This window comes from Lemur catta, chromosome 1 (assembly GCF_020740605.2).
Source record: "Lemur catta isolate mLemCat1 chromosome 1, mLemCat1.pri, whole genome shotgun sequence".
Lineage (NCBI taxonomy): Eukaryota > Metazoa > Chordata > Mammalia > Primates > Lemuridae > Lemur > Lemur catta.
Genome location: NC_059128.1, coordinates 136,512,891 through 136,528,650, shown reverse-complemented (window position 1 = coordinate 136,528,650; position 15,760 = coordinate 136,512,891). Strand labels below are relative to the sequence as shown.

General features: G+C 55.1%; 2 protein-coding genes, 1 long non-coding RNA gene and 2 other non-coding genes across 12 annotated transcripts in view; 2 read left to right on the top strand and 3 right to left on the bottom strand.

Moving 5' to 3' along the window:
- Positions 1-645: 645 nt before the first annotated feature.
- On the bottom strand, positions 646-9,435 carry LOC123626307 (NADH dehydrogenase [ubiquinone] iron-sulfur protein 7, mitochondrial). 8 transcript variants are annotated; one of them, XM_045535237.1, is made up of 8 exons: positions 9,249-9,433; positions 6,392-6,428; positions 5,699-5,767; positions 5,223-5,340; positions 3,836-4,015; positions 3,715-3,761; positions 2,343-2,431; positions 646-827 (listed from the first exon to the last, which is right to left on the bottom strand). In XM_045535237.1, exons 1-8 carry the CDS (start codon positions 9,358-9,360, stop codon positions 730-732), a joined length of 750 nt encoding a protein of 249 aa, XP_045391193.1. In that variant the 5' UTR covers positions 9,361-9,433; the 3' UTR covers positions 646-729. The 8 variants fall into 8 exon arrangements, with proteins under 8 accessions (XP_045391193.1, XP_045391194.1, XP_045391197.1 ...); XM_045535238.1 differs by having other exon boundaries at positions 9,276-9,432; XM_045535241.1 differs by lacking the exon at positions 9,249-9,433 and adding an exon at positions 8,939-9,138.
- LOC123626362 lies at positions 8,913-14,129 on the top strand. Its single transcript, XR_006730830.1, has 2 exons — positions 8,913-9,281; positions 10,613-14,129. It is a non-coding gene; the product is annotated as an uncharacterized LOC123626362 (long non-coding RNA).
- TRNAN-GUU lies at positions 9,273-9,346 on the bottom strand. The gene has a single exon. It is a non-coding gene; the product is annotated as a tRNA-Asn (tRNA).
- Positions 9,477-9,549, top strand: TRNAF-GAA. Its single transcript has one exon. It is a non-coding gene; the product is annotated as a tRNA-Phe (tRNA).
- Positions 11,866-15,760, bottom strand: part of LOC123626234 (amyloid beta precursor protein binding family B member 1 interacting protein) — a 154,788-nt gene continuing 150,893 nt past the window's right edge. Inside the window, exon 14 of the mRNA XM_045535150.1 lies at positions 11,866-12,243. Within this exon, the coding sequence (XP_045391106.1) occupies positions 12,183-12,243 (61 nt within the window). The 3' untranslated portion in view covers positions 11,866-12,182. The remainder of the gene's footprint in view (positions 12,244-15,760) is intronic.

The following is a 15,760-nucleotide window of genomic DNA, read 5'->3' as shown; positions in this document are numbered from 1 at the left end:
GGGGTCCTTGGGCCCTGGTCCCTGGCACAAGCTGTTCCCTCCACCACACACACTGTTCCCCCCGCCATGCACACTGTTCCCCCCTGAGCATCCCCTCTCAAGGCTGCCCTTCTCGGGGTGGGCATGGCACCTGCACCCCCACCAGTCTCCTGGGCGCCCCTGCCCAGCCTGACCAGTTGTAACCGCTGGTCCCCAGAGCCATCCCTGATGTGCAGCCATGGATCTGTAGAATCGGAGTGTCAGGCCCTGAAGTTGGGATGACCAAACGTTTGTTGAGTGAGTACACACCCTTGATGAGGACACATACTCCACAGGTGATGGGCGGCGAGGAGGCAGAGCCGGGGCTCTCCCCACAGCCGTGGAGGAGGCCACGTGGGACTCTAGGCCTAGGGCGGCCAGTGGGACACCGGCCTGTCCCTCTCCAGCCCTGCCCTGGAGCCCTTTGGTTCCGAAGGGGATGAGGCGCCTTGGCCCCATCTCATCAAGCCACTGCCCAAGGCTTAGAAACAGGCCAGGCAGGGAGGTGGGGGGGACAGGGGAACCCACGAAAGCTCACGTTAGGCCAGAGGCCACCCTGCAGGCCTTGGAGCGAGGAGAGCTCAGGTGCTAGTGCAGAGGGCGCCCCCCACACATACGCTGCCAGGCAATGGGCCGGAGGGCGGGTTTATTGACAATCTCCAGGGACAACACAGACATAGCTCTGGTGGTTCCCAGACAGTGGCGGCGGCACTACCTGCGGTACCAGATCTGGAGCCGCTGCTCCCGCTTGATCTTCCTCTGCAGCTGCAGGATGCCATACAGCAGCGCCTCGGCCGTGGGCGGGCAGCCTGTTGGTGGGACTGTGCCTCAGTTTCCCTCCCCATACTCTCCAGCCCTGGCCAGAACAGCAGAGCTGTCTGGGGCCCCTCCCCTTCCTCTGCAGGCCAAACCCCTCACAAATGCTTGCGAAGTGCAGCCTGTTGGACATCTACAGGGTCCCCAGCCGGCCTTTGAAGGTGGAGCCTGCGGCACTACAGGCACATCCGAGGGATGGGGAAACAGGCTCTGAGAGGAGACTTGCCCAAGGTCACACCTCAAACAAGCAGCAACTGACCAGGGGTTTGGCTCCTGGTCAAGGCAAACAAACCGACAGGGTGAACTCCTATGCATCAAAGCCTCATTCCACTGTGCCCTCCCTGACCCCCCAAGTGGGGCCGGGCATGTCTGTGTTAGGCTCTGTCTCCCCCTCTCGCCCTGCCAGGGGGACTCCCAGCACCAGGCTGGGGGCAGGCGTGGGCCTGGAAAAGACACTCCATAAATATTTGCACAATGCTAAACAAATCAATGCAGTTTTCCAATTAACTCTAATCCAACGTCAAAACCTGTTTCTCCGCCTTCTGAGAGGTGCTGGAACATGACTTGGGTCAGGGTAGGGGTTCTGCGCCCGCACTAAGGCCACACCACAGAACAGCCAAGAACCGGGCGTCTCTGCCCCGTCCCCCTGTAAGCACCGATTCCTGACCTGCCGCCACTGACCGCCAGGGCAGATACCCCTGCGGGATGCCCCTCTCTGACCCCACCAGGTGTGGGAGTTCCACGGGATCATCGGATAAAATAAAGGGGGTGAGTTCAATGTGAACTTCAGATACACAACCACATTTTTTATAAGTACAGCCCAAATATTATATTGGATGTATCTATACTAAAAAATTACTATGCATTGTTTTTCTGACAAAGTTAACTGAGCCTTTTGCGTTTTACGTGCTAAGTCTGCCCATCCCAGCGACCCCAGCTCCAAGGGACTCTCGTGTGCCCTCTTTGAGGGTGAGGACTGAGGACAGCGTTTGCAGCCTCGGGGAACATCTCTTGTTTGCACTTTTAATTGCTCTTTTTTTTCTTTTTCGGTTTTGTTTCTATTAGGCAGAACCACATGAAGCTGTAGTTTATTTCTTATATATTTTTTTAGAGATAGGGTCTCACTGTGTCACCCAGGCTGGAGTGCAGTGGTGTCATCACAGCTCACTGCAGCCTCCAGCTCCTGGGGTCAAGTGATCCTCCTGCCTCAGCCTCCCAAGTGGCTGGGACTACAGGCGCCACCACACCCAGCCTGAAACTATAGTTTAAAACTCAAATAGGCACAAATATGCATGGCTCAATCTCATCTCGAGACACTAGGACTGGCCCAAAGTCTGAACAGAATCGTGGACGTTTCACCCTCCCCTGGCAAAGGGGAAAGGCTTGGGGAGTCGCTTTTCCTCTTAGACCTGCATCTGCTCGTGTGTAAAACGGGCAGAATCTACCCTCTCTTGGGGGTGTGGGTTCCTCCAGAGGGGGTAAGCTGGGGTCCTCTGGGGCTGCCTTACCTGGGACGTAGATGTCCACTGGCACGATGCGGTCGCAGCCCCTCACGACCGAGTAGGAATAGTGGTAGTACCCACCTCCATTGGCACAGCTGGGGGACAGAAGGCACTGTGAGGGCAGCTCTGGTCACGAGGACCCACCTGGGTGGGGCATGGGGGCCAGCCCTGCCCACCCTCACACCTCCAGGCTGCACCCCAACCCCCACACCCCCACCAGCTTTCAACTGCAAGCCAGGTCCCGGCTATCAGAAAAGGCCAGAAACCAACAGGATGTCACAGATAAGTAACGAACAAAGACGAACTGGGCTTGTAAAACCTCGCAGGGGACCAGGTGGGTTGTGAGCAAAGGCAGGGCTAACACGCATGGAAATCGTTCACCCCCTAAAAGGGGCTTCTGACCATCCCTGGGGACCACGCCAGGGGTGAAAAGACCTGTCACAAAGCGCCCCTTTGGGTGACAAGAGACTGCCAGGCTATAACCAGTCCACGCCTGTCTGCACAGTAACTGGGCCTCATGTTGGAGACCTGCGCCCTGTTCCCAGCTCTGCTCCAGTGAGGCTGCTGGGTCCCACCAGGGAGAGAACCGGAGACGCCACAGGGCTTCACCTGGGACAGCTCACCCACGTTAATTCTCACACCATGAAAGTGGGAGCAGCCTGATTGCCCGGCATCTGGGGACTGACTGTGTAAAGTCTGGAATATTCTACAGTTGTTTAGAATGGGATTACTAGCATATCCACACACTGGAATATTACTCAGCCACAAGAAGGAACGAGGCTCTGATACAGGCCACAGCATGGATGGACCTTGAGGACATCGTGCTTAGTGAGAGACCCCAGACACGGAAGGATACACAGTGTGTGACCGCATTTATGTGAAATGTCCAGAACAGGCAGATCCATGGAGACAGGACATGGATTCGTGGGTGTCACGGGCTGGGGAGGGGGGGTGGTGACTGCTGATGGGGACGGGGCTTCCTTTGGGGTGATGGAATGTTCTGGAATTAGAAATGGCGGCTGCATACTATCTATAAAAACCACTGAATTACTCTAAAAGGGTGAACTTTATGGTATATGAATTATTTCAACAAAAAGCTAAGAGACTAAACACTTTATAACGAAAGCATGGCAAGTTAAAAACAGGAGAACACAAAACCATCCACAGCAAGCGCCTAGCATCACTCGTATGTCCACAAAGCCGAGAACCGGGTAGAAACGTGTGCAGCCTGGGCTGTGGGTGGACGGGAGGAAACGTTCTGGGTGGGGTGGCGGCTACGGGCACAGGTGCAACCAGACCTGCCGGAGGCAGCGCCCTGCTCACTGCCCGAGTCACCCCTGGATAAACGCCATCAGGGAAGGACCGGGGCAGCACTCACCTCCCCATGGACACGACGTAGCGGGGCTCTGGCATCTGGTCGTAGACCTGGAAGACACAGGGAGACGGGTCTGCGTGCAGCTCGGGGCCCAGGCCGCGGGGCAGCGGGGGCCGCAGCCTACCTTTCGGAGCGCCGGGGCCATCTTGTTCGTGAGCGTGCCGGCCACGATCATCACGTCAGATTGGCGGGGGCTGGCGCGGAAGACCACGCCAAAGCGGTCCATGTCATAGCGGGGCGCGGCCATGTGCATCATCTCCACTGCGCAGCAGGCCAGGCCGAAGGTCATGGGCCACAGGGAGCTCTGGGGGAGGGGCCGGGTGCGGGGTCAGAGGCAGTGGCTGCCATTGCAGGAGGCACCATGAACACCCTGTGGAGGAACGTAGAGTTCCCGCCTCCCTGGGAGGGGACAGGCTCCCTGGCTCACTCTCCCATGGCCAACGCTTTCCAGCAGTCTCATTAACAAATCAAAAGAATCAAGGGAAATGAGTCTTAATAACATAGTCATTCAAACTGGTTTTTCCTAAATCGCATCATTTCCATGTGGGGCGCCAGCCACACTCAGCGCGCAGCTGCCCCAAGTGTCTGGTGGCCACACAGGTCTAAATCTTGGGACTTGGGGCTAACTGGATCCTGATCCACCTGCCCGCGGAAGCTGGTGGGGGCCTGCTCTGGCTTCTGGGACCATTCCCCACACCACACTCCCCAGGGATTGTTCCCCAACACCGTGGACCGGGGCCTCCGGGAAGCCCTCCTGGATCCCCTGGCCACCCGTCTGCCACTTCTTCCACTGTCCCCGCTCTGTGCCTGGTTCTGAGACCTGAAGTGGCCCCTGCTGCCCTAGCAGATGTGCTGACATGGGCAACAGGCCCGGGCTACAGAGCAAGGAGGGGTGGCCAGGTCCACCTGACCGGAGCCCACAGCTGGATGGGCCCCAACCCGGCCTGGGTTTTCTCCATCACAGTCCTGCAGTGGGCATCTGTCCCTGGCAGGACATTCTCTGTGGCATCGTTTGTGATGGGGAAAAACAGAGAAGAGAAGCAGGTGCATGCGCCTGTCAATGGGGGATTGTGAGGGCCGAGCCTGCCACGGGCGAGCACGACGGGTCCTGGACAGAGGACAGAGCCGCTGACCGGCCGGACACGCACGTGGTGAACGGGTGGACCCTGCAGTGGGGTGGGGGAAGGTTTAGGATTTTTGCTGAGAGGGATCTGCTGCTTTTAGCACATGTGACTTTCCTAACTTAAAAATTTCTTTTATATGAAAAAACAAGACAACTGACAGGAAAGAACGGGCCTCCCAGTGGTGCCTCAGCACATGGGTGGGGACATTCAGCCTCAGCTGACAGGGCCGTGGTGCAGAGGAGGGTGAATCCCCAGACAGAATCAGGCATGTGCATGCATATGTGCACGTTTGCATGTATACACGTGTATGTGTGTGCACATGTGTACATGCATGCAGAGGGAGGTCCTCAGGACAGAGGAGGGTCTGCCAGCACCCAGGGGGCTCACCCGGCGGGCCCAGTTGATGAGGTCGTCCAGCTTGGCCACCACATATTCGCCCCGGCTGCTGGGAAGCGCAGTTCGTTTGGGGACCACGGCTCCGGCCTTCGTCACGGTGGGCTGGGTGCTAAGGTGGACACAGGGGCCCAGGGAGGTGTCAGCCCAGCAGGCACTCCCCGCAGGCAGAGGCTGCCACCCCGCAGCCCCTGCCCAGGGACGGTGCACAACAGCTCCTCTGAGGGAGGGACAGGGCTGTGGCCGTGGGCAGGGTCCCGGGGCAGCACCAGAACCCTGAAGCCCACAGGACAAGCAGGGCTGGCTGGGGATACACCTGAGGGGCAAAGGAATGAAAGGTGGCCATTCTCTGGGGCTTTGGGGATGTGCGCTGGAGGCCTGGACCAGGCCCAAGAGGCGGCGCTGGAGACCGCAAGAGAGGGAACGGTGGGAGGGCCGCTGTGGGCATGCAGTCTCCCCCTGAGCCTCACCTGCTTGGGCCATCAGCAGCCACACTGTGATGGACGTCTCGGGCCAGCACAGCTGCACCCATGCTGGAGCTGCCAGGACACAGACCGTGGGTTAGTGGCCACCGAGGCCCCACTGGCTGCCCCAGAGCTCTAGCCGAGTCCCTCTCATCCGTCCCCTCTGCTGAGGGACCTCTCATGCCTCTGCCCAGTGGCCCCTTGTCTCTCTGTCCAGGCTAGTGGACAGAACTCAGGGCCAAGCGGCCCTCGCCCAACCCCCTGAGGCTGGCCCAGACTTTAACAGAATGTTCTAGCGGACTGCACCTTGCAGCTCAGCAGGCTGCTGAGTGATGGTGTCCGAGCAAGGATGGTCCCAGGACTATATAGGGAGGGAAGCTCTGGGACCAGGCCCTCCACACAGGACTGAGGGGATGTCGGCAGGTCCCCTGGGCAGGAGGCATGCACACAGCTGTGTCCGAGCAGGAGCTCACAGGACGCCTTCCTGCGACGGGTAACAAGTGAGCTCTGTGGGCACCGGGTGGACAGATGTGGTCAAGTCCCAACTTTGCCAGCCTTTGCCAAAATAGGCTGTCCCTGCGGGGAAGCCCAAGCACACCGGGTGCTGCGCACAGGCTGCCAGCCCCAGTCCTGCAGCTAACTCACCCTGTGACCTTCCATAAGGGCCCTCCCAGCTCAGGGGTGGAGACAGGCACTCACCGCACACCTAGGATCCGGGAGCAGAGCAGGCCAGGAGCTGCAGGGGAACCATAGGAGTGGGCGGCGGTGAGTGCCGGGCACCCCAGAGGTCACAGGCTCAGGTGCCCACATGGTCCGCAGGGTGAAGCCGCCAGGCGTTTCCCATGAGGCCCCCGCCTGGCAGGCCCTCGCTCTCACCCTCAGTCTGTCTTGCATCTAACTAACAATCTGGTAAAGAGGACGCTTTCAGAACTTGAGCGAGCTGGGCTCCCCTGTGCAGGCCCCATACCTGCATGAGGGCTGCCTACCGTGGGAATGTTCACCCCCGCCTGTTTCATTCCTGCCGCAGGGCCTTCACATACAGAGCCTTCACATGGCTGTTCCCTCTGTCTGACAGGCGCCCCACATCTGCACAGGGCCGGCCCTTCTCCCAGGGCACCCGGCCTACACTAGCCCCAGGCCCCCTGCATCCGGCACCTGGCTCTACCTGTCTCCGAGAGCCAGAGCCGCCCTGGGCTGCCCAGAGCCTTGGCCGTGCCTAGCATCTCCCTCCCAGTTGACATGTCCCATGCAATAAATTCTTTCTTCCTTCACAATCCTCCTCATCTCAGTAACTGGCTTTCTGTGCAGGGTGCAACACTTGTGGGTTCGTTAACAAGGTCATTAAGGTACAATGAGGTCATTGGGGTGGGCCTTCATCCAACATGACTTATGTCCTATAAGAAGAGGCAATTAGGGCTGGGTGCAGGGTATGTGCCTGGCTGAGGCGAGATCACTTGAGGCCAGGAGTTCAAGACCAGCCTGGGCAACATAGCAAGACCCCTGTCTCTACAAAAAATTTAAAAAATAAAAAAATTAGCCAGGCGTGGTGGTGCACTCCTGTAGTCCCAGCTACTCAGGAGGCTGAGGCAGGAGGATTGCTTGAGCCCAGGAGTTTGAGGCTGCAGTGAGCTGTGATATCATCATTGCACTCCAGTCTAGACAATAGAGTGACACCGGGTCTCTTAAAAAAAAGAAGAAAAAAAAAAGGCCAAGGATCAAGGAATTAGCTCTGCCAGCACCTTGATCTTGACTTCCACTCCGCAGAACTGTGAGAAAATACTCTGCTGTGTAAGCTGCTTGGTCTGAGGCACTTTGCACAGCAGTCTCAGCAGACTAACCTAGTGCATGACGGGGAGGTGAGGCTGAGGGCAGCTTCCACGGTCCGGGGTCCAGGGCTGGGGTCTGACTGTCCTGAAGGCTGCAACCCACACAGCCTTCTCTCCTCTGTGCCCCTCCCTCACCCTGGCCTTAACCTCGTCCAGGCTGTGTCCCTGGGCCCCATCCAGGCTCCAACTGTCCAAAGGACACAAGACTGTGACCCACCTACTTCCTGGCATGCTTGAGGCTGGGCACAGGAGACAGGCTAACTGCCCAGCCCCAGAGTCCTGCGTAAGCTGCCCGTCTCTGTGCCTCAGTTTCCCCACCTGAAAATGTAGGGCTTTGGATAAGCTCACAGCAAAGTAAATGTCCCTTGGAGTTTCTCTGAGGTGACTGGATTCTATACCTCTGGACCAGGCATTCTTATTTTCTTTTCTTTTTCTTTTATACCCACAGGGTGGTCTTACCAACAGACCAGGCACATTCTTAACAAGGGGCCTGCTGATGAGAATTCAGAAGAACCATGAACTTGCATGGAAAAACAAAACAAAACAATCTCTTCATTGTCACCAACATTTTACTGAAAATGTGAAAATTAACCTTTTCGTTCCACTCTGAGTGCGGGCAACAAAACAAGCCATTATTAGCGGGACCTGGAACTTCTCACCAGCGAAATCACAGACGTTTCCTACCCATGCTACTGGGCTGCAGACATTCCCACACATGGAAGCCACATTTCCCACTCAATGCTTCCAAATTTACAGTTCTAATCAGACCCACGCTAGACCTCGGCATTCCATGAGTTAATAATGCAAGCACTTAGATTACTAAGTCACCCATCAAAACAATATTTTGGTCACTGTCTCTAGTATAACTGATTTCCTTGAAATCCTGTGGATTTTATTCTATGCATTTAATGACTTTATCTGAGCAGGGGTCCTCAGGCTTCATCTGATACCAAAAAGGTCCTCGGGGCAGGACAGGCTGAGACTCCTGCTCTCCTGCGAGAGGCCATCACCGTCCCACGGGTGCTGAGGGAAGCGGAAGATCGGGCAGAGCTCCATGAGCGCCCTGCGACCCAGAATCCAACCCCGGGACCCCGAGGAGTCACAGACCCTCTCCCGGCTTCAGTTTCCCAGTCTGTCAGGTGGGTGCAATGCCCGCCAGGCTCTCTCCGGGGCATGTCGAGGGCAATGAGCGGTGGTCCCTCCAACCCCCCCCCGAGCGCCCCCCAGAGGCGGGGGGCCTGCGTCACGACCCGCCGGGCCTCAGTTTCCCCGACTGTAACCTGGACGCAGCAACAGAGACCGTTCACCGCAGGCAGGGCTGGAGCCCGAGGAGCGTCCGGCGTGGAGAGCGCACCGCTGCGCCGACCCGGGCCCCGGCCCCGGCGTCCCGCGACCCCCCGACCCCGTCAGCCCTGCTAACCCGCCAGCGCCGCCATCTTGGACTCGGCCTTCAGACAACCTCTGCGATCCGTCCCCCTAAACCCTCCGGGTCCCCTGGGCCGTCGCCCAAAGCGGCCCGGAGGGCGTGAGGAAACCGGAACCCAGGCCCACGACGTTCCGCTGCGCTTTCGGCCTCGGTGGTCGCGCCCGCGCCCGCGCCGCGTGCCCCCGGGACCCCTCCCCCCCAGCGCGCGCGCCCGCGCGCCAAGAGGTATACAGCGTGACGTCGGGGCGCGCGTGGAGGTCGCGACGCCCGGGAAAAATCAGAGGCCACGTCCGCTTCCTCATACCCGCGGGAGGCCAAGACGGAGGCGCACCTCTAGGTGAGCTCGAATCACCAACCTTTCGGTTAACAGCCGAACGCGCTAACCGACTGCGCCACAGAGACAGCGCTGTGGCCATGCGCCTCGCGCGACCCTAGGAGGCATGCGCGCTCCACGCGCGGAGAGCAAGTTGCGCCTGCACGCGGGCGGCCCGGCGCGGGGCGGAGTCCTGGCGAGAGCGACCCCTGCTGCCCCGCCGAAATAGCTCAGTTGGGAGAGCGTTAGACTGAAGATCTAAAGGTCCCTGGTTCAATCCCGGGTTTCGGCAGGAGTTTTGGCGCCCTGAACAAGCATCATTATCCTTTGCTTGGGGCTAGTCCAGTTCTTCCCGGTCCCGGGGTCCCTTCCCCTGAACGTCACCCCACTCTGCACGTGAGGGACCAAAATGTTGGCTGACCCCAACCAGGGAGGGCTCAGACACAACAGGCAACCCCAAAACCCTCTTCCCGCCCCCAAGACGTTAGGATTTCAGCCCAAACTTCCTCCATGTACCCCCACCACAAACCCTGATTTTCAATGGTTTCTAAACTGGTGGGTTAGAACCAGTGTTCACAATAAACACTAACGCTAAACACCCAAACTAGCGCAATGGAGCTTGCAGAATGCTTTCTGCTTGAAGGTCATTTGACTTGGACAATCAGCCCATTTTAAAGACTGGGAAACTGAGGCCAAGTAGACAAACACAGGACCACGCCTGATGCTGGGCCAGGCCAAACCAGGGCCCTGTCCTTGGGGAGCTCGCATCTGCATCCAGAGGAATGAGGCAGGCAGGAGGCTGGGGCCCGAGGCCGCTACACCTGAGGGGCATCTGCCAGAAGAGGGATGTCAGATCTGGGCTGGGAAGACCTGCAGGGCAAGGACTAGAGAGTTGACAGAATCTGAAGGGCTGTCAGGTGCACAAAGCCCTCTTCCCTCTGCGGTTCTTGCAGCTGCCCCTGCTGTGTGGCTTTTATATTTACATAGCTTTTATGTGTTAGGATAACTTTAATGTATAGAAAAATTACAGATAGTTCAGTTTCCAGTTTACCCCGCACCCAGTTTCCCCTATTATTAACATTTTATGTGAGTGCAGTTATGTTTGCCACCATTAACACGCCAATATTAGTACATCGTTATTAGCTGAAATCCACACTTTATTCAGGTTTCCCCTAATGTCCTTTCCTGCACCAACGCCCTGTCTCCCACAGGACGTTCCTTGTTCCCAATGCCCTGGAAGGCCTGAGCAGGGCTGGCCAGGATCTCTCATGGGGGGAGCGCCCCTCCGTTGGGGTTTGTTTCTCTCGTCGATCTTTGTTAGTGCTTCGTTGGATTTTTCTTTTTTTTTTTCACAGGGTCGGGGACAGCAACATGCTGTGTCCTGGGCATGCCACGTTCAGATCATGCCAGCCAGCACCATGGACTCTTTCCTGAAGGAACAGGAGCTTGTCCATGGAGGGTTTTGGGGGCTCTCAGCCTTAGTGCTGGTGGCAGGGGTGACAGGGCACTCAGTCCCTGGCCGTGGCTGGTCTGGAGGAAGGGCTGGGGCTGACAGGGCCCCCTGGGCTCACCTCTGCCACCCACACAGCATCTTCATGTTTGAGCAGGACTGCCCCCTGTGACCAGCAGCAGACAGTGCTGCTCTCAGGGGAGCCAACTGCCAGGGTCAGGGGACATGGTGGTGGCCCGAGGAGGGGCCTCCTGCCAACACGTTGCCCTGAGCAGCCCCAGTCAAGCCTTCAGATGACACAGTTCCAGCTGGCACGCGAGACTGCAGCTTCGTGGGACACCTGGGACCACCCAGCCCAGCTGCCTACAGGAGTCCTGACCCACGGAGGCCATGAGAGGGAACGTTTCCGCCACTAGGTTTGGGGCAACGTTCCAAGGGCAGGTGTGACCAGCGCATGGGGCTGCCGGGTGGATTGACTGCATGGAAGGCAGAGCTGGGTTCAGGGACTCGGGGCCCCAGACAACCCCTGAAATGGGGGCCACAGGGCCAAGTCTGCTGGGTGAGTGGGCTCGGTGAGCCTGGCCGGAGAGCAAGGGGCAAACAGGGAGGTGGGGAGGAGGCCGGGGAAGGTGGGCTCTGGCCACACCAATGTGATTTTCTGTGCTTTGGAATTCTCGCCCTGTGCACATGTCTTTTTTAAAACCGACGTTTTGAAGAGGTGCCAAGGTGCCGCAGGGAAGTCTCCATTCCTGGGAGGGGCTACTTCACTCAGGGGAAATGGGATTCTCTGGGGCGCTGTCTGGGGCTGGAACCAGTAAAATCATCACCTTTGACAGAGGACAGAGGACAGGATAGAGCTAGTTTTCTTGCATCGCGACCTTCCAGCCTTTGTTCCCTCCCCACTTGGGGCCAGGCACAGAGGCCGCTGGAAAGGCGCCTGCCCAGCTCCTTCTCCCGAGCAAGCGATGGCAGCAACCGCAACACGGGAGGAAGCCGCCTGTCTCCGGCTCCTCCTCCAACAAAGACTGTTTCTCAGAAACACAGGAGCACATTCAGGAACCATGTTAAGTGGAAATCACACAAAGGGAAAAGAAAAAAAACAAAACAAAACCGGAGGAACGCACTAACGTTTCTGCAGTGGTGTATTCATACCAGACACCTTTTTAAAACTGCCATTTAATATCAGACGAGATGCACAGAAAACAAACGCCACTTCTTGTTAATCACACGGTACAGTCACAAGAAAGGACACACCATCCATCTATTTTTGTCCTTTTAAAACATTTCAGGAAATGCATCTTGCACAAAGTGCCAGGAAAACAGAACTGGCTTTTGGTACATTAATGAAACACTTTTCAGAAGTGTGGAAACCAGGACAACCCAGACAGATCCAGCACAAACGCAAGCGCCGGGCTCCGCTTCCCGAAGAACATCAGGGCCTGGCGGCGCGTCCCGGGCTCCGCGGAGCAGCCTCCTCACCACCGACAGCACCGGCTCCTTTCTGCTAAGAGCTGGTTATCAAATATGTCTTTTTCCCTTCAGAAAACAAAAGATACTTCACTGTAGTCATTCATCATTGTGTTTTAAAGAGTACGAAACAGGAAGGTTCCTGTTTATGGGGACAGAGCTTCAGTCTGGGAAGATGAGAAAGTTCTGGAGATGGAGGGTGGTGACGGCCGCACAGCTACGCAGATGTGCCTAATGCCACCGAGCTGTGCACACTTAAAAAGAGTTAGGCTGGTAAATTTTGTTATGTGTATTTTAGTACAATTTTTTTTAAAGATATTTTCAGAAAGAGTATGAAGTATCAAATTGTTCCTACTACATGACCTCCCTGTAAAGAAAAATCACATTAACAATCGAGTGCCCAGCAGCCCCTTGGGAACAGGGCCACGCAGGACACAGGTAAACCAGGATGCTGGTTTTGATGTTTGACCGGCGGACACCTGGAGCCACGTCAGCGGCTGGAAAGAGGCAGCCACAGAGACGGCGAGAGGAGCGGAGACGGCCCACATCACGATCTTGCGCGGCACGGTTACATAGTCGGCCTGTGCACAACTCCTCAACTGTGACTCCCAGGTGAAAAGGACACCAGGAGGGAGGGGACCTCCCTCCACAACGCCATCGCCATCGTGTGGGCTAGAGACGCATTCACGTTCCGTCCGGCCATTGGAGCCACTGGTCCCGGTGGCAGGACGTTGACGGGCTCCCAGAAGCTTGACTGAGGCCCCAGGTAGACAGTGGACCCCACTTGCTGCCCTGCTCTTCTCTGGACGGTTCCGCAGGCGGCCCCGAGGCCACACCTCCTCCTGCCTTGCGGAGAACTCATGGCTCTCCTGGGAGCCCCTGTGACCATGTGCCTGTGATGGCGGGAGCCCCGGCCCTGTTGGCCTGGATGGAGACCCTGCCCTGGCCTCGGCCTGCCGCTGCCCGCACGCCCCGCCTGACTCCAGCAGGGCCTGGCACTGAGCCCAGCGATGGGATTAGGGGCTCTGGGGCCAAACATCCAAGGCAGCTAAACACACCGATGTGAGAGAAACATCTTGATCACAGCATTCTTCTGCCTGGCCAGACACCACGTGGGGTGACTGCTGCCTCCTAATCTTGCTGCACGGGCCTCACAGCCATGGGCTGGATCAAGAGGGAAACAAGTTCAAAATACAAATATCAGCCCTGCAGAGAGATTAGGACGGACATGCCCGGGCACCCGACCAGCGCTCTGCATATGCAGCTGCCACGGGATCGGGCCCCGAGGCTGGCGACCCCAGGGAAGGCCGTGGCCGAGCTGAAGGCCTTGGACACGTGTCCAGCTCTGCCACCACTGACCAGCTCGGGAACCCTGGACCACCACCAAACCCATCTACAGGACAGGAACGCCCAGCGCTGCCTCTGCGGGGCCTGTGGCCATTCCCTGGCCCTTCGCTAACGTGTGTTTTGAGGAAGAGTGGGCTGTCGGCAGCTCTAGCCAGAACTGCCAGCGGCGCAGAAACAAAACCCCTGAAGACATGAACTGAGAACGATCTGGTACCAATTATGCAGATGTCTGGGTAGGTGGAAGAATGTTTGCTCTTGTCTCTGTTCCGCACCTGGGAAGATAAACTTGTAATTTACTATTAGTGTGGAATCGAACAGACTTTAATCTTATGAGCAAGACTTGGCCTGTAGACCCAAAGCTACATTTTGTATGTCCTTGTTTATGGGAAGCCAGCAAAGAATTTCCTGCGAATGATCAGTGAGGCCAGTCCTTTGCAAGAGCCTGAGGCCTTTACCTTCCCTTTTGCATAAGGAGTTGGGGGAGTGGTCCTGAGATTTGTATTTTCATTTACACTCTGATGTTGATTTTCAGTTCTTAATTACCTCTCCGGAAATTGTATTTTTCCTAATTAGGTACTCTAATAAAAGTGTGTAAACATAAACATAAACACATACCTCACTCTTTCTTAATTTTTCTCTCAGCTTCTGATACCACACATTATAAGTTATTTCCTTAAATCTTCCTTTTTTCACTTTGTTCATAATAACAAAACACCAGATATTCTTCCCCTGGTAACTTTCAGTAAATTGAATGGCATTATGTGTGAACTTCTGTTAGGTTTGGCTAAGAGGATAAGGTACTATAAAATTTTTACATTGTTAATCACATCACTTACCCCAATTCCCAAATTATTATTATTAATATGTAAGATAAAGCTTTGTTTTCTTACAAAGTTATAGGCAAACTAATTTAAACCCTCCCAAATATTTGCTGATAATACAGTGCAAAGATAAAATCAAGATTGCAGACACTTTTCCACTTCCTCTCCTACCCTTAATCATTAGAAATGTCAGGAAAAACAATTACAGTCTATCACAGTGCTAGAAAGTAAGAGAGAATACCACTGCTAAACACAAATTTTTGAGGAACCCCTAAAATACAGAAAGTATTATTACTGTGAAAGTTGATGCTCTGTGGGGTTCTAAGCTCAGAGGCAATGGCTATAAGATGTAAGAGGAGCCCTGCATAGTTCTTAAAAAAATTAAAATAGAATCACCATATGATCCAGCAATTCTACTGCTGGGTATATAACCCAAAGAAGTGAAAGCGGGGTCTGGTACACCCCTGTTCACAGCAGCACTGTTCACAATGTTTCACAACAGCTAAAACAGGGAAGCAACCCAACTGTCTGTCAGTGGATGAATGGTCATGCAAAATGTGGTATAGACATGTAATATAATACCATTCAGCCTTAAAAAGGAAGGAAATTCTGACATATGCTACAGTATGGACGAACCTAAGGGCATTGTGCTAAGTGAAGTAAACCAGGCACAAATACTGTATGATACTACTTATCTGAGGTATTTAGAGTAGTCAAAATGATAGAGTCGGACAGCATAATGTTGGTTACCAGGGGCTGGGAGCAGGGAGGAATGAAGGGTTGTTGTTTAAGGGACACAGAGTTTCCGTTTTGCAAGAGGAAGGGCTCTGAAGATGGATGGTGGTGACCTTGCACAACATTATGCCACTGAGTACACTTAAAAATGGTTAAGTTGGTAAGTTTTATGTTATGTGTGTATTTTGGAAAAAAGTTAAAATTATAAAACAGAGGAGCCCTAAGGCAGAGTCTGTTATCTATAAAGCAGCTAGATGGATTAATCCCCTCCTCTTGCCCCATAGACAATTTCCCCATTTTGTCCATAGCAAGTAGGTGAGACATTTGCCCCATGTTGAAGAAGTGAGTGTGGCTTTTAAGCTGGAGAGACAGGGCAGCGCCCACTGTGAATGGGGTCACCCAAGCAGTACAAAGAGCCCCCTAAGGGTAGGAACTTGGCGTTTCGCATCCAGTAACATATCTTGTTCCTTCCCCACATCACTGGAGACAGACCTCACACAAACACAAGATCCAAACCAAGAACTATTAATACCACATACGTGAGGAAATCCAGTATCATAAAAGAGAGATACTAAATTTAATCAACATAACTAACACCCTAGCAAAAAAAGGCTAATAGAGAAAACAAGTTGAGACTTTAATAAAAGTAAAATTAATATCCTCAGAAGGACATCATAACTATA